Source organism: Saccostrea echinata, unplaced genomic scaffold, assembly GCF_033153115.1.
Source record: "Saccostrea echinata isolate AGI-Se365-2 ecotype Australia unplaced genomic scaffold, CSIRO_AGI_Sech_v1 ptg000054l, whole genome shotgun sequence".
NCBI classification, from domain to species: Eukaryota; Metazoa; Mollusca; class Bivalvia; order Ostreida; family Ostreidae; genus Saccostrea; species Saccostrea echinata.
The window spans coordinates 59,699,776-59,719,105 of record NW_026889803.1 but is presented as its reverse complement, the minus strand read 5'-3'; the positions used below and the strand labels follow the sequence as shown (position 1 = coordinate 59,719,105).

The following is a 19,330-nucleotide window of genomic DNA, read 5'->3' as shown; positions in this document are numbered from 1 at the left end:
AACTGACACTTTAATTTTTCATAGTAAGTATTATTAAGTTTTTTAAAAATATCTTCTTGATTGACAGAAAGTTCTTTTTCTGCATGCAAACATTGAAATGTTTTCTTTGTTTATATGGTAGGGCTAATGTCTGTAAAAAGCTGTTGAAGAAGTACAGAGTTAAACAAGATGTGTTTGTAAAACACTGATGCCCCCGTGTGGCAGCTTATGGCGAAGGTTAAAGTTTCTTAAATGCAAGTCAAACTGCAGGTCAAGAAATAAAAAAAAAATATTGGTAGCCAAAGAAAGATTTTGTCTCGAGGAATATACCTGTGAAATATGACAGGCCTAGTACAAACCGTTGAAAAGTTATGGCGAAGGTTAAAGTTTTTCAAAGTAAAAGGTCAAGGTCAAATGGTACCACAAGGGAAGTTCATGTCGCAAGTGATACACATGATCGTGAAATATGAAAGCCCTAGAACCAAACGTTCAAATGTTATGGCTAATGTTAAAAAGTTTAGAAAGTAGGTCAAACTCCAAGGTCGAGGTCAATACCAAAATTGTTGGTATTCAAAGGAAGGTCTTGTCACAAGAAATATACATGTGAAGTGTGACAGCCCTAACACCAACTGTTCAAAAGTTATGGCCAAGGTTAAAGTTTTTCAGAAGTAGGTCAAACTCCAAGGTCAAAGGGTCAAAGTTGTTGGTATCTAAAGGAAGGTCTTCTCACAAGGAATGTGTATGTGAAGTACGAAAACCCTAGCACTAATTGTTTAATATTTATTGCAAAGGTTAAAATTTTTCAAAATTGAAATAGGTCTAACTCCAAGGTCAAAAGGTCAAAGCTGTTGGTATGCAAAGAAAGATCTTGTCACAAGGAGTACACATGCAAAATATGAACGACCTAGCTCAAACTGTTCAAAAGTTATAGCCAAGGTTAAAGTTTTTTCAACAATAGGTCAAACTCCACGGTAAAGGTCAAAGGGTCAAAAATGTTGGTATCCAAAGGAAGGCCTTTTCACAAGGAATACACTTGTGAAGTTTGAAAGCCCAAGCTCCAAGTGTTCAAAAGTTATGGCCAAGGTTAAAGTCTCGTAAAATTTTGCAAAAGTGGGTCAAACTCCAAGGTCAAGGTCAAAAGTCAAATATGATGGTACCCAAAGAAAGGTCTTGTCACAAGGAATACACATGTGAAATATGAAAGCCATAGCTCCAACCAATCAAAAGTTATGGGCAAGGTTAAAGTTTTTGCGGACAGACAGACAGACGGACGGACAGGGCAAAAACTATTTGCCCCGAAATCTTCGATTACGGGAGCATAAAAACTATAGTACTTAAAATAATACGGCTTGATAGGTGTATGTCAGTTAACAGTTTAATGCTAAAAACGGCGAAGTTTTTTTTAGCTCACCTGAGCCAAAGGCTCAAGTGAGCTTTTCTGATCAAAATTTGTCCGTTGTCTGTCGTCGTCGTTGGCGTCGTCGTAAACTTTTCACATTTTCATCTTCTTCTCAAGAACCACTGGGCCAAATTCAACCAAACTTGCCACAAAGCGTCCTTGGGTAAAGGGGATTCAAGTTTGTTCAAATGAAGGGCCACGCCCTCTTTCAAGGGGAGATAATTAGGAATTAGTGAAAAAATAATGGCATCATTTAAAAATCTTCTTCTCAAGAACCACTGGGCCAGGAAAGATGAAACTTATGTGGAAACATCCTCAGGTAGTGTAGATTCAAGTTTGTTCAAATCATGACCCCCGGGGGTAGGGTGGGGCCACAATGGGGGATCAAAGTTTAACATAGAAATATATAGGAAAATATCTTTAAAAATCTTCTACTTAAGAACAGTAAAGCCAAGATTGGTCATATTTATATGGAAGCATCCTCAGGTAGTGTAGATTCAAGTTTGTTCAAATCATTACCCCGGGAATAGGTTGGGGCCAGAATGGGTGATCAAAGTTTACAGAGGAATATATAGGAAAATATCTTTAAAAATCTTCTTCTTAAGAACAGCAAAGCCATGATTGGTCATATTTTTATGGAAGCATCCTCAGGTAGTGTAGATTCAAGTTTGTTCAAATCATGACCCCCGGGGGTAGGGTGGGGCCACAATGGGGGATCAAAGTTTTACATAGAAATATATAGGAAAATATCTTTAAAAATCTTCTTCTTAAGAACAGTAAAGCCAAGATTGGTTATATTTATATGGAAGCATCCTCAGGTAGTGTAGATTCAAGTTTGTTCAAATCATTACCCCGGGAATAGGTTGGGGCCAGAATGGGTGATCAAAGTTTACAGAGGAATATATAGGAAAAAGTCTTTTTCTCAAGAACAGAAAAGCCATGATTAGTCAAATTGATATGGAGGCATCTTTGGGTAGTAGAATGAAATTTGTTCAAATGAGGGCCCCCGGGGGTAGGGTGGGGCCACAATGGGGGATCAAATTTTTACAAATGAATATATGGGAAAAAAAATCTGCTGCTCAAGAACAACAAAGCCATTTGTTATATTGATATGAAAGCATCATCAGTTTGAATTTCAACACAAAAACATGAAAAAATTAAATTGCCCAAAATGAATTTATTTTATTGTTTTTTACCATGTAACAAATAAATTTTAATCTAAAAACAACGACACAAGAAGATTAGATAAAAACCCCACTTTCTTCAGATTTTGGATATCCTATGACCTTAATTATTGCTAAGTAATTACAACAAAGTATAGTAGATCGTATGTTGTTTTGTAACTATAAATGATGAAAAGAAACAATTTGAAAGATAATAAAGCAATAAAATAAAGGAAAAAATTCAAAACGAATATGGAAGACTTATAAATTTTGGAATATAAAAATATTTCAACATATCTATGTATCTATCAAGGTTGATGTACATGTAATGGAAACTGAAATTGTGCAGGTTAATTATAACTTTAAAACAGATGATTGGAATGAAATCTAACTCATTTAGTGTAAGTGTGAGTCAATCTATTACATTGTCTAAGAAATGAAGAAAATACATTTAATGTTTTAGACCTGGACTAAGTATTTTCATTTGTATTGAGTTTTTTGAGTTGTCAACTTGTCATCTTCATGTTCTTTGAGATGTAGAAATGAGTATATATCAATTTTGAAGTTGCCAATTTTCTCCAGATTTAGCTGTTATTTCCTCATTGACATGGACATGCAATCACTACAGAGGTCGGTAATTTAATAAAAATAAATGTTTCGATTTATTATTTTTAAATAAAATAAATTGATTATCAAATTGATGATGGAAAATGCTGTCTAATAATGGCATCTGATCAACTTACACCCATAACCAGATGAAATTTCTAGGATATGTAATGAATAGAACAGAATGTTTCTCATTTGGAGCAATATGTTCAGGAAAAGACATGCCGATGGATAGAATAACAATATGCTTAATAAAACATTGCTCATTTAAAACAATGATCCTGTGATTATATCATTTCAGGAAAATAATTACAATGTGTAAAAATTTATAAATATATTTAATAAATGATATCATAATTAAGATCAGTCAGAAAATGCATATACATGTACACTAAACAGAGATCCCTGCATATCAATCATTAACCAAAAAGTTGGGGTTGCGGTAAAGATGAAAGCCGAATCTAAAACCTGTATTGGGGCGGATCAAGGATTTTATATTAGAAGGGACTTGAGACAGACGACTGGAAAAGCAGGAAGGGGACCCAGGATCTAAATTAGAGATCAGAATAAGTCCCCGCGGAAGCTCTTGATCATGTTCTTTAAATTTGTTATCTTTGAAGAAACTAACAAAACTTCTTTATTTTTTTTGAAAATAAAAGATACGCCGGTTTAATTTTCATTTCAAAGGAGAAGGTAGTCTGGTTCCCGCCCCCGCCACTCCGTTTTCACTTCGTTTTGGGGTCAGGTAAAAACGGAGTGGCGGGGGCGGGAACCAGACTAAGGGGAAGGGGTCCGCAGTTATCAAGCATAAAATGCATAAACGATAAATTTTCTAATTCGGCTAAATTGGGGTCCAAGGAGCAAATTTCCTGGAAGGTGCAGGTTTTCCATTGATTTTATATTTTATTTATGCTTCAGAAATGGACATCAAGTCGTCAAACTGTTACCATGATTATAATACAGCATTGAGACCTCTACCAAAATTGTGAAATTCATGGTCTCCATTTAAAAAAAAATGTTTTGAAATAAAAAGAAAAATTGGTACGATTGAAAAATAAGTGCAGCTTTATATACACACCTGTATAAATAAAAAGTTTATTTAAAAGCTTCATATTGCTACGGAAGCCGGTAGGTGCAAAATATTTTATCTGGCGGCTGTCGCATAATTATTCGGCGGCCGCTACGCAGCTATGTTCAGGCTTCCCGAAGCTTTAAAATGCGCTCAGAACATAATATGTCATTGCGAGGTCTGTTTTGGTTTTAATTTATAAGTATTGAATTTTAGTACTTCCAATTTATATAGAGGGATTCCTCGGCTATATATTAACATATTTGTTATGATATCACATGACTTTGTTGATCACGTGACGGTCATTTATAATTTTTTGAAGTGTTTCATATAAATCGCTTCGGCGCAGCTGATTAACAAAAGAATTATTAACATATTGTTATATAAATAAACTCATCGTATCCTTGTGTACCCGAAATGTGCTTGGGGAAAATCATTGTATTACTTGGTTACAAAATATTTCGTGAGAAATTCAACTTACCTACAAATTTGAGGGTATTTTCCACACAATATCGTAATCTGTATTAAAACACACATTTTTCCCAAGCAAGATTCAGTTAGAGAACAAACTCTTCTTACAGGTTTCCACAAAAATTCTCAGATTAATCCTCATTAATCACCTGCGCCAGACTCTTTTATACACACAAAATAAATTCTACCTCCAACCACGGGTATAAAACAGAGTACATTTCAAAAGTCTATTTTTCATAAGCATTTTGAACATGCTGAATTTCAATCAAGGGTAGGTAAGCGGTGTATTTTTAAAATATTCGGACATATAAGACTTAAAAAAACCCTTTAACAACCCGTGAATTTTGCAATAGCTATCTAGCATTTTACATGCAGTTTGAAATAAAGTGTAAAGTTCATGACACTCTCCCCGTCATAGCACCTCAAGTTGGCAGTGACTTGACGTCATTTTCCATTATGACGTCATATTTTAGTACTTCAGAGAGTGCACTGTCATATTCTACGGGAAGCCTTAACCTACCTGCGTAGAAAAATATATCTGGCGGCTGCCAAAAAGTTTTCCTGTGGCCACCACATAAATAACTGTCGGAGGCCAAAAACTTATCTGACGGCCACGACAATAATAACTAGAAGTCGCCAAATGAGATTCTTGCAGTGTAAACATGTAATCTAATAAAACATAAAGGATGATGTGACATAACTGCTATCTGGGGCCCCTTTTTCTACGACGAATTATATTTAATCTACAACGATTTTGATAATTTTCATACATGAATGAATAAATACGACGCCTTTTGAATAGTTTCAATAGTTCCGACAAATTTTAATTATAAGGATTACTGCATTATCTATGATTTTTTTACCCTATGACAGCAAAATTCGGCCTGGTTTGTGATAATACGTTCTTTTATGAAAAGAGAATAGGCGGGTCTTAGTACAATAGAGGGATATTCATGTTTGAGGAATCTACCTTATATGGCTATTGTTATTATTTCGCACATAGTCGCTTACCGAGAACAATTGTCCAATCCGATGACAGAACGGCAAAACATGCTGGTTTACTACGCTTACATTTTATCACAGACACGTGGTTTAGGTCAATTTACACAATATCTCTACTACATTTCAAACTTTTAATGGTCAGCGAAGGCTACTTATACATAATAATACGCATGGAACCACAGTGTTTACCGTTTAGGGTCAAGAAATGAACATGAAACTTCTATTCACTGATTCTCGGGAATACTTGTAGACCTAGCGAATTGCCCACTGAACGCTTTACAAAACTTTTAACTATGTATATTTATAAATCAATTGTTTGTGAATATGAGCTGGGAAATTGTAGATCCGTGTCTAATCTGTGACTCAAATGCATTAAAAATGTTTATCGGAAAGCAGGTTAAAAAAAAACCCAATCTTTTTTCCAAGCATAAAATGTCCTTAGTATTTTTGTGGTACTCACTAGTTATGCAACTCATTTAGCTTATTGGTCAGTTAGAAAGTATCGCCAGTGCCTCGATTAGCATATGAATTTATTCTTACGTCAGAAAAAAAAGTTTCGTCGATCTGTTTATAATGGGAAAGGCCAGCTAGATTTTACATTATTTTTTAAAAACAACATGTGAGCGCAGTTAGATTCATTTTTCTCCTTTCACATATAGATAGATTTCAATAAAAGACAGTGACCAGCCAAAGGAGAAAAATGTACCTACTTGCGCTCGTATATTTTAAGGGCTTCAAAGAGCGAGGCGGGGCCAAAATTCAATGGGAATTGGATGTAAACATGGTACCCCTACTCAAAAGAAAGACATATCTCTTCCAAATCATGTTTCTATTTTCGGTAAAAGTAGTTTTGTCAATTTACCGGGGGCCGTATGTCACATCATCCTTTAAAGGGAAAATTAACTTTATGAAGCGATTTTTTGTGCGAAGTGTAGATTTGATCTTTGGTAATAAGGCATGAAAGTACCAGATTTGACTACAAATTGAAGTTGTAGGTGTCGTTAAAGCAAAAAACACTACAATTTTATCTGGCGCTCACCAGATATTTCAATGACAGGCGTTAGAAACTTATCTGGCAGCCGCAGGAAAATTATATGATAAATATATGGGCGCTTCTCTAGCATGTTGGAGCTTGGATTTCTATTTACAAGAAATATGCATGATAAATAAAGTTAAGGAATGGACTTGCTCCAAAACTTATTTTTTGTTCAGCCAGTCGGAAAATGTAAGGAAGATTCAGCATCTGAACCATGTCTGGTAGTGTGCAATCCTAGATGAATCATCAGTGCAAGTTTGGTCACGATAGGACTTATAGTTACATAAGAATGAGAACCGCTTCAAAATCTTTAACCTGCTCACTCATTAAGAAAATGTAGGTCAGATCCAGCACCTGAAGCAAGTCTGGTAGTGTACATCCGAAGATTCATTGTGAAGCAAGTCTGGTCAACAAGTGCTTACAGTTGCTCTGCTCCAAAAACTTAAACTTTTACCTTTTGGCTGAAAATGCACTGAGCATCTGAAACCTGACTGGTGACAAGGAAACACACAAGATTAGGTGACTCTAATTAATATAGGGGGCATAGATATACTCTGCTTCAAAAACCTTTACCTGGAACACCGATGCCGACGGTATTACAAAAGCTTCCCCATCATGGAGGTGAGCTAAAAATGTGACGTTAGCGTTATGCGTTGGCGACGAAAAAAGTATTGTTATGAAGATAGGATACGATAATGTTTTCTATTGTTAATATTATTATCGAGAATCTTCTTTGATTTAAAAAAAAAAATGTTACTTTTAACACAGAGTCAGAACAAGAAACCAGGAGCTTCTAATTTTAGTTATGCAAATTTTATGCAATTTTTAATTGTTGGATATGAAGTGCACACGCGACACTCATCATATTTCAAGATATTAGTGATTTAGTGTGCATGCAGAGTACATGTATATCTAATTACTGAGCAAATTTAGGTGAGTGTCTCTCATGCAGTGTCCCTCATGCACTTCATATTCTAAACATCGATTTATAAATGCCACCCTCTTATATTTTCGCATAAGTCTAGAATGTTAACGCATCTGAGGGTACATCTAAGTATGTGTCAGCTACGGTGTGAATTAATCTCATGTTAACTTTTGAAATATAAATAACAAAAGTTAATATATTTATCTTCAATTCTAAACTAATTTTGAAAAAATAAATCGAAATTGTTTTTTTTTTTACGAAAAACAGTGGGCCGCTGAGTGACCTTATCGAAACACCCCCTTTACAAAGGAAAGAGAAGACCTAGACAGGGGTTCACAGTAAATTTGAAGGCGGTGCTTATTTTCTCCCCTTTAACTTAATCTCATCTAAAGTAAAACATTTTACAAATATGCCTGATATAAACAAAAATTATTCTGGATTCTAAATTGTGAGGAATTAAATATATAAATTCTCTTGGAAGATTTTTACAAAAAGCATAAGTCTTAGGCATGTAAACTGTTTTATGATGAATTACCAGGTATGTACATGTGCTTTCATACGTGTATGCTATAGAAAAGAATTTATTTGCCAATCATGGTCCCACTGGGGGCATAACATATAGATACAAGCATATTTTGTAACACTCAAGAGGACAAAAAAATACATGAACATACAGCAATAAAGAACATAAAAATACTAGATGTTGAGTCTAAGCAAAACAGAGTTGATGAATAATTTCAATTATCTCCCTTACACCAGGAAGCCATATATGGCATTACAAATGACTCCCTAAACTACAAAAGATTTCAATGGACAGTGCTCTAGGAAATACATGTCTCAGAAGTGTAACTGTCTGGACAGCATTCCTCCTCATAACTTATGTAGAACAGTAATTCAATAATGTATGTATCACATAAAATAGAGAAAATGTACATAATCGAAAAATTTAAACAAATTTTACCATGGTGAGTGTATAAATGTAAATAGATTACAAGATAAAGGTGCATTAATGGTTGCCAGTCTACAGAAGACATCAAGGGACGGTGCTCTAGGAAATGCATGAATTCTAGTCAATTAAAAAAAAAAAACATGAATAAAAGGTTGCATTCCTCCTCATGTCTAATGTAGATAAGCAAAATGAGCACAATTATAATTAACAAAATGTAGCAATATACAGTAATATTGTTTAAAAATCATATACAGTGTTTTGATATGAATTGACTTAATATTCTTAAGATTGACTCATTTTCATTTGAATATACCCATATAAGCTTCTCATTAAAATCAAGATTAGGGAAATTTGTACATAATTCTGAGACAGATTTTAAGAAAATTTCTCGTTCATCTTTGAATTTAGTGCATTTGAAGAGAAAATGTATGCATATATATGATGTATATATATATAAAACAAATATTTTTGCTCAAAACTTAATGTAAACGTATATGTATAAAAACTGTCTGGTTTATTTCTCCTTTTTATGTCTTTTTCCTATTAATCATGGAACTCTTTTTCAGGCCCGTAGGAAGCAATTTCAGTGGGGGGGGGGGGGCACAACCAAACATTTTTCAGTTGACAGTTGAGGGGCACTACCAAAAATTTAAAAATTTCCTGTCAAGCCAAAAAAAAAAAAAATTCCTTGACAAGCAAAAAAAAAAAAAAAAGGGGGGGCATCAGAGGTTTTTATTGAGGGGGCACAAGCATATAATATCTATGTTTACTATAGTAATCTATATATCGGCAAAATTATTGGGGGGCACGCCCCCCCCCCCGGTTCCTACGGCCATGTTTTTCTCTTGTATGTATGTATATTGTATTACATTTATATGAAAATATACAGGTGTTTACAACGTGCTTTCTTTTTGTCCCATGAGGGCCCTTAATTGGTAAATGAATTGAATATAGAATTATAACAATAAAGAGGAGGGAGGGTGGTCTACCCATTCCGAGGTGTATCTGTGAAAGGCCCGAGGTGTTCCGGATCTTTTCTGTGACATCGGCGCATGCCTCATTTCCTTCCCACGATGTCAACAAGGACAATGTAATATACATACGTGTTCAGAAGTTTTTACGTGGGAAAATAAGGATATATTTTTACTTTTTAAACAGCACCGTAACTTGTAAATTCACAGTGGTTTGTATAAAAACTCAGTTTTGTCACTGAGTCTATGCTGAACTTTATATTTATCATTAATTTCTAAATTTTAGGCTTAGAGGTCACAAAATATAATTTGATAAATATATTAATTTATAAAATATGTTGATTTTAATATTGAACTTTAAATAAGGTGTAGTATAGACCCATGTAACTCACTGTATATATTCCGTCCACTGTATTTTAAAAAGCAAAATAATCTTTGCATTTAAAGTAAAGGTCAGAAGAGACAGCATTATAATTTTATAGTTGTCTCTCTTCGTCAAGTGGACAGCGCACGTTTCGATAGAGGATCTGAATCATGTCGGTTTTGGCGGACTTCGGAAACAGTAACAGTCCCTGCTGTATCCAGGACTTAGTATGTTTATTTTACCAAAATAATTCAAAGGAATAAAAGTTTATCGATGATTTTGGTAAAAAAAATTTGGAATAGTTTCCATTTTTATAGATACATATAATTTTAAAAGAAACTCAAGAAAATATTTTTTTTTATTTGATTAATTAGTGTTTAGATTCTAATTCTGGTATGTATTGTTTCTTTTAAGGCAACTTGCTACAAACAAACCTTTTTTAATTAATTTTTTTGTAAGTCTTTGTTGATATAAGTAAAATGAATTAGCCACATTAAGTTTATTTTTTTCAAAATTTCTCAATAGTGTCCAATAAAATGATAAAAAGAATTTGAAAATCTAAAAAAAAAAAAATGAAATCTACAATTTCTTTATATTATTTTAGGACTTTGGTATTTGCATAATTAAAAACAAAAATAAGTCCAAAAATTATGTATATACGAATACCATCCATCTTTTTGTTTGTAGCAAGTTTACTATTTGGATTTTTTCTCTTTGAAGTTGTTTTGATCATAGTATTTTTATTTTTTATATTTTTTTGTGTCTGTATGATGTTCTTTCTATTTCTTCACACATTATGGAGTTTATGGTTTCAATTCATAGTTTATATTATTTTTGAAATTCGTGATGTACATCAGAAAAATTTGCATTAGCGGTCAAAATTGCAACATAAATAGAAAGAAATTTTTAAAAAGAAACGCTATAATTATTTATTTTAAAAAATTCTCATTTTCAGCTCAATTTCAAAATGATCTCCGAGAATTCGCGATTCACATATATGTAATTATGCTGGTCTACATTACTCACAAATCTTTTAAAATATTGTAAGAATTGGAACTAAATGCTAATGAAAACATGTATATGATAAAAGTCAAAAAAGAAAGAAAGTAAGAAAAAAGAAAAAAAAAACAGAAAAACATAAATTATGCAAAAATATAAAGTTTATCGTCAAATTAAGGTAAATTTTTATGCACAGATTATTGTATAGATACAATGTATATTTTAGGCCATTGTCCTGGTTTTGGAGGTTGCAGTGATGCAATTTCAGATTCTGTGGGTGACATGTACACCGGGGAGTGGGCGTGTCTGAGCACGGAGAGTATCCTTGCTGATTCGGTCTCCTCCGCCACTAGTTTAGCTACGGTCAGAGACTCGGAGTTCTATTTAAAATCATATCAAATTGGAGATGAAAGTTCATAAAAGTTGATCTTCAGTAATGCTTAAATCTGGCTTCTTTAGTATTACACTGTGCAGAAATTGTAATTAATTTCAATAAAATTATATTCTTAAAATTTTTGAATTAGAAGATGGTAGTTTTGATTATTTCCTTAATCAAAACTCTCCATGAAGTATAATTACATTGATACGTATGTACGTGATTTTCTCTTTCTAGATAGACATAAGCAGCTGTGATGACCAATACAATACTCTGATACAACAGTTGACCTTTATGATACCACAGAGCTTTCTGGACACGCCAATTGATGAAGTATGCTCCATGTATATAGATACATAAATGTACATGTACAGTCAAGAAGGGAAAAAATCATGTTTTGGTTACAGGTGCCGGTATAAACATACAATGTAATGTAATCCTTATTCCTTTTTTGTATATTTAATATACAACTGAAATTGCTGGTTGCCTTTAAAAACATGCATTTATAGTTATATGGTATTTACGTTTGAGCCAACGTAACGTAATAGAAAACGATGATTTCAAATTCCTCTTCAGATTATGACACTTATGCTAATGCAAATTAGAATTCTTTTGGTGGTAATCGATAAAAATATGGACTGCGTCTCTTTTTTTAAATACAAAATAGAGCTAATTTGACCAAAAACACGACAAATACTAGTAATGATAAATTTCTGTTGAAATAAGTTTCAGTGTTTTTTTCTTCTTCTGGATATTGCAGTTGTCTGTCGTCAGAGGTGCATCGGACTATATTGCCCATCTTCGACAGATTTTGAATAACAAAAACTCGACCGAGAGTACATCTGAACCGGAAGTGGGGAGAGAAAGGGTGTTCGTTCCTCAGTCCGGTACAGATCACATGCGTTACGTTCAGACCGGAAGTGCAGTCTATGACGAGGACACGTCAGATGTATGGAACCTGGAGTATGGTGAAGAGGACGGATGGCCCAAATCGCCTTTCAAGTTTCCATGTCCCGTTTTTGAAAATCAGCTTGCATTAACGCCCACGGCGTCCATTCCTCACCCAGTTGCTTTATGGCAAAACAAGTTCTCTGATACTTATCCCAACAAGCGACTTATCAATCAGATTCAATTGCACGAAGAACAGCAATGTTATCCTCAGGAAATTTCCCATAGAGTTAATGACGACGGTGAAAAGAAAGATCCAAGCACACCCCCAAGAAGACGGATGAACTCGTACACGGTTCTAAATGACCGTACTTTTTCAGAAACAGTCCCTTATTCTGGGGCGAGTCATGGTTTCACTAATGAAAATGTCATCGAAAAGGACACATTCCTCACGTCTGATGGCAGCAAACGAGGTGATGATGACCAATTCACCAGAATCAAAGATCCAGGACTTAGAGAATGCCTTACCTCTGCAATCTACAGTAGTCATGGAATGGCCTCCCTGGAAAAATATCCCGTTCTTTCATCTCTTCTGGATGAAACAGGTTTGTTTTGCAATTGAGATTTCTCTCAAACTCTTGTTGTTTCTTTTACGTGTCATATATTTAGATTGTATAAACCAATGATTATTGGATAAGGTAATTGTTCATTATTATCTACAATATCTATAAACTCATAGATATAATGATGTAGGTACCCGTAACACTGAATGCAGCTGCAAACATGGCACTGCCACCACTCTTGGATCCACCGTCAGAAAACATGCAGTAAGCTGGGTAAACTCTGAATCATTAGTCTCGTCAGTGAATTGTTTTGATGGATGGCGATTTTCAGGGAAGGATGATGAAGTTGAAGATGATGACGATGACGTATTTTTCCCGTCAAATCAAACCGAACCTGATTCTACCACTGATAGACATTGCAAAGATAAAGGCAGAGGTACAGGTACCCGTTGGTTGACTTAAAATTACCTTCTCTTTATTCGTTTCATTTTAAAATGTATTTAGGATTCGAAACAACTTTTGTTATTTTTCACCGGCATGGTCAATTGGAATATTCCAGAAATATTTAGCCGGTGAAATAATAAATTTCAATGACCCATTTAACCATTGAAAATAAAGAAGTACCAATCCTAATTTTAGAAACAATTCTAAACAGCTTTATTATGTTTGTACAAAAAGATATCCATCTTTCAGCTTTAAACAACAGTTTACTTCAATATAAACTATTTCAAACGTTTTATTAATAATATTTTTCTGACAGTTGAAAGCCAGGCAATTAAAACACTTTATTTCTCGTTATCATATTTACAAGAGAGTTAGTGTGTGTAGTAGTGTTTCATGGGAAATTTTTATAATGATCACCCCTTTAGAGGTCAGACTTAGATACTGACCTGAAATGTTAAAGAGTTAGATGTTTTACATGTTGTACTTTACAAAAAAACCCAGTATATTAACAAATTCCACTGGCCCGGGGTATTATCTGCAAAGTTCTGTTTTTCGTCATACAGGCTTATGAATATATTGGGTCTGGCCCTATGCATACTTAATCAGGAGTTAAAGCTATATATACTGAAAAGGGATAGGACTTATCCAACATGAATAATACTGGGGAAAAAACCTATCTTTTATATGATCATGATTTTTCTTTATTTTTGCAGTAGAAATTATAATGTTTCTGTCTTTAAGGTTCTATACATGGGTTTACAAAGTAATCGACGCTGTAACTGGCATGTAATATATCTATATATATTTACATTTCCAATGTCTTTGACCGAGATAAAATTACAAATTGTAAAAATACTTTATTTCTGCATAAATCTACTGGTTCATCGATAGGCGCGGTTAAAAAAAATCACGTGCAGGGCGGGACAAATAGAGACAGAAGCGGGGCTATTAGCACGGGAATTTGCAGAATCAGGAGCATGTAAATATAAGGAATAACTGTCAGATTTTTTGGATTCATGACGATGATCAATCGATTGGCTTGCGTAATAATTTTATGCATAAACGCCTTCGGCGTTTATGCAAATTATCACGCAAGCCACTCGATTGATCACATCATGAATCCAAAAAATAAGACAGTTATTCCTTAACAGAAATACGTGATATCTGTAAAGAATCTGGGGGAATAAGACGAGCCATGTGCCCATGCCCATTTTTCGGCTATGCAAGAACATTTATTGGAAAAAATCTCTCAATTGTTCGAATTTACTTAAGCATTTTAATGTTTACAGTAGTTCTCAAAATGATATTTATATTCTAAACAAGCTAAACAGTTGACTTTCATTTACTGTCACAAGTGTCTAACATGGGTAGGGACTTCTATTAATTAATCTGCATATTGAGTGTTAACACTTATTGTGGAGATAATATACAAATGTTAACATTGTATATAATGATAGTGGTGATCTAGAAGCGCTTGTGGTAAAAATAAATAAAAACGGGAATAAAGGTATTCAAATATCTATTATAATTTTTATCCGGCATTTTAAATAATTTACTGTAAATGAGTTCATTACTACATATATATATATATATATATATATATATATATATATATATATATATATATATATATATATATATATATATATATATATATATATATAATTTCCAATGAAAAATATGTTATTCCTATAGACATTTTTTATAAAGTTCAACAAAATTAACCCCCTCCCCAAAAAATAAAAAATGAAAAAATCATGACTCGAACACTTTCCTCAATAAACGTCCCTTTAAATAGCTCCTCGCTAACCACTATACCACGGAGTCACACATACATACCCATTTAAATAGCATACAGTTCTCTATATTTAGCAAGCGTATTTGGACTTAGAATTTTTTAAGACCACGGTGAAAATTTAAGTAAGTTAACTTAATTTTTTATGTAGAGTGGGTCTTCGTACCAAATTTTTGCAAGTGTAAAAAGCAACATCTTTCCATTGCCTTTCATTAATCGTTCTCAAAAAATGGTACGATGACCCACTCTATTTAAAAAAATGTAGTTATATCATCCAATTTATGTCAGTTTTTGTGAAAATTGAGCGTGATGCCATTTTTTTGTGTTAATCAGAATCATTTTCGCTGTCACAGTATTCAGGTTTTGTCAAATTTGAATGCAATAGTAATAAACATTACATTAATTGAACAAAAAGTGAAATCTTTTTAAAATGAATTTACTGAATTTTTATCGATCGGTGTGTAGGCATATGGCTCGGCTTATCCCCCCAGTTTCTTTAACAAAGGGCTTGCGTCATTAATTAAATGTATGGATATTCGAGGAATAATAATTTATGTACAAACATATTGTACCAGTTTTATGACAGTCCCCAAAGCGATATGTATGATTGTTTATTATTGTCCATTCTATCACTTTGTAATAAAATAATATAAGAGGATCATTCTTGGCCTGCTATCAAAGGATATCAGGTCATGACCCTGAACACGGGCCCAGAAATGGAAAAATAATATTTGGATTGCATGAGTAGGTCACTGAGGATGCTGTAGAGGGTCTGTCAAGTTCCTGAGGAGGTGGTTCAGCCTTCAACTTATATCTACATCAGGCCTATGACATATAACAACCTTTGACATATAATAACCTATGACATTTAACAATCTTTGACAAATAACAACTTATTACATATATCAACCCATTAAACATAACAACGTATGACATATAGCAATCTATTACATATACCAACCTATGACATAATATATCAAACTATAACATATAACAACCTTTGACATATAACAACCTACTACATATAACAACCTATGAAAAATAACAACCTATGACATATAACAACTTATAACATATAACAACCTATGACATATAACAACCTATGACGTACAGCAACCTATTACATATAACAACCCATTACATATAACAACCTATTACATATAACAACCTATGACATACAGCAACCTATTACATAAAACAACCTATGACATACAGCAACCTATTACATATGACAACCTATTACATATGACAACCTATTACATATAACAACCTATGACATACAGCAACCTATTACATATAACAACCTATTACGTATATATATAGGATCTCCCATGATTTGTAGTTGGATATGATTTTTATCCAACGAGTTGTGTGTTTTTTATCCCCGAGCCTTGGCGAGGGGATAAAAACACACAACGAGTTGGATGAAAGTCATATCCAACTACAAATCATGGGAGATTCTTTTTATCCCATGTTAAATACTTCACATCCAATTTTTTACACTGTTTTATATAGGACTCCACTTTAATTTACTTCATCACTCTAACGCAAAAACCATTGTGACGTCACAACTGCACTTAACTGTGGAATATGAAAAACTTATCCAATGAGTCATATCCACGGGATAAAGGGGTAAACATGGGATAAAACAACCTATGACATACAGCAACCTATTACATATAACAAACTATGACATATAACAACCTATTACATTTATAAACCTATTACATATAACAACCTATGACATACAACAATTAACCTATTACATACATCTACCTATTAAATGTTAAGAAGATTATGGACAAAGAAATATGCATTTGTTTACTGATTTATTTTTTGAAACGACGGGTTCTTTTTTAAGCAATTTCAAAATATAACCCTACCTTAATTTGATAAGACCCAATTTGTGAGCATGTAATTACATTTTGTTCATACTTTATCAGGTCTACGAAGACCCAAAAATGGATTTATACGATTTTCTGTGGAGTATCGAAAGCGTTTGGCCAAACAACACCCGAAACTGGACAACCGAGAAGTGTCCAAAATGTTGGGCGCTAAATGGCGCAGGATGAGTCACGAAGAAAAAATACCATACGAGTAAGAGTTGTGTTAAATTATATATAATATATATAATATAAGTATATAATTTTAACCCCCCACCCTCATACCTCATCCCAAGCAAAAAAGTTTGTTTGATTGCTCTTTAGACCGAAGAAAAAGTGAATATCGGTCAGGTCGGATGTGTAAGCTAAATTAGGTTGTGGGTTTTCTTATGCAAAAGCTTAAGGTACAGCATTAAAAGCAAACACTATGATCTACTGTTTGACCCCCCTTTTTTTCTGAGTATAGTATGTTGCAATAGTACACTGGTTGCCCCCCCCCTTTTTTGTTGCAGTAAGGTCGAGCACTGGCAAATTCCAGGATTTGGACGGTTAATTACGGTTTTATTTCTTTTTTTCTCTTTTTTTTTTTAATTTGCTTGTCAGATTATATGGGAAGTTGGCCTCCTCACTTTTTGGTCAGTTTTGTTTTTTTGGGAACCCCCCCCCCTCCCCCTTCCACACACACACACACACTTTTGAAACCGTAGCTACGGGCCTGTCCAAATTGACAGGATTCCTAAATAAATATAAAAAAGTGAAATCAGGTTAAGTTATAAAAGCAACAGAAGCCCCCGAAAAAGACTCCAAAACCGGCGTTAAGTGCAGTCATCCTTTTATTTGAAGTGTTATGTGGTATTATCAGTTTATATCAAAAGAAGAATGTCGTGAGAATGTATACTATTTCAAAACGAAGTAGGTATCACATGTTTATTAAAATTAAATTTTATTTCGCTATCCCCTTAAAGTCGATTAGGGTTTGTACGTTATTTTTACTTATAGGATGGAATTCCGAAAAGATATAATGGAACTTCGCTCAAAACACCCCGAGTGGCGGTATGCACCTCTGAAACAAATGGAGACTGAACACATAGAACCCATGCCGAGCCGCTTAAGACCTCGGGATAAACTGAAAAAGAAGGTCGGTGGGTTTGAATAACTTTTAAAGAAGGTATTAGAAGTTTAAAATGAATAAACGTGTAATGAAATTAAGTCTTTTCCTTAAACAGGAATAATTTCAATTCTTGCCGATGATTAAAATTTAAAAAAAAACATTTTTTTTAAGTAAAAGTATTTTTTTAATCTTGATCGTAGATATTAGACTACATCACATAAATATTTCGTCAATCTGTGTATACTCTAGTTTCTACCAACCATTATCAAGTATGGTCCAGCAATCTCGGAGAGGAAGCAGTCTCGTGTTCCGCGCAAGAAGCGCGGGAAAATGGCGCAGTACAGTACGTACAACTCCTTCGCCTGGTTCCAGTGCAAACTCTGCTATCGGTGGAGATATGTGCCCTGCATTGATGATGGGAATTTGCCTCTATATCAGTCTATGTGGTCAGTACACCTCTGATCTGAAGTTTCTTATACTCTCTAATTTACTGTTTGAAATAAAAATTACCAAAGAACCCCCCCCCCCCCCAAAAAAAAACAAACAAACAAACACGCAGAAAAAGTACAGTCGAGTAATTATTTCTGTTTCCTAGGTTTTGTCACATGAATCCAGATCCCACGTGCAACTCTTGTTTTGCTGAGGGTGGGTTGTCCATAAACCACACGGAAATGACGTCATCAGTGGCTAGGGTTTATCAGACCGGTCCACAGAATACCATGTCTGTCTTTACGTCCAGTCCTATGACCCTGCTGGAAGGAGATTTTGGAACAGATTTTAGATAGAATAAGTGAGACATTCTTATGGATTGTACTACACTATTTCGTCATGATTGATGAATGTTGAATGTTATCTTTCTGTGTTCTCTTGAAATGTATATATGGTAATATGGATTGGATAAACTCAAACAGAAGTAACAACAACTTTAAAATTGTTTTGAATGAGTATACCTTTAGGGAATAAAGGACACATATGTACAAAAATTAGTGGGGTTTTTATAGCTTTGTTTATTTTCTTCGAAAATGTTGATATATTTGATGCACAAGGTATATTCTCTGGTCAAAGACACCTGAAGAGTATGTGATGACAAGGTGTGTGTAAGTCATAGTTTCGTCGAGAAAATGTAAAATGTCTACACGATAGACCTCATTTTTACCCTACAAAATCTCTAGAATCCAGGAGCTTCCGGGAGCTACGCCCCCTGGGAACCCACCAGGGCTTCGCCCTGAAGCCACTTGGGGGCTCAAGGCGGCCCCAGACCCCCTGCCTACTTTTTGCGCCCACTCTAACTTCAATTCCTGGATCCGCGTTCATCAACCCTCTGCTCATATGGAATT

The 19,330-nt window shown here is 34.2% G+C and overlaps 1 protein-coding gene across 1 annotated transcript; it reads left to right on the top strand.

Annotated features, from left to right (window-relative positions):
- Nucleotides 1-10,139: 10,139 nt before the first annotated feature.
- Nucleotides 10,140-18,962, top strand: LOC133206015 (uncharacterized). Its single transcript, XM_061341919.1, has 10 exons — nucleotides 10,140-10,161; nucleotides 10,309-10,327; nucleotides 11,160-11,296; nucleotides 11,547-11,642; nucleotides 12,070-12,802; nucleotides 12,951-13,202; nucleotides 16,943-17,096; nucleotides 17,882-18,020; nucleotides 18,243-18,439; nucleotides 18,589-18,962. Exons 3-10 carry the CDS (start codon nucleotides 11,216-11,218, stop codon nucleotides 18,776-18,778), a joined length of 1,842 nt encoding a protein of 613 aa, XP_061197903.1. The 5' UTR covers nucleotides 10,140-10,161; nucleotides 10,309-10,327; nucleotides 11,160-11,215; the 3' UTR covers nucleotides 18,779-18,962.
- Nucleotides 18,963-19,330: the final 368 nt, after the last annotated feature.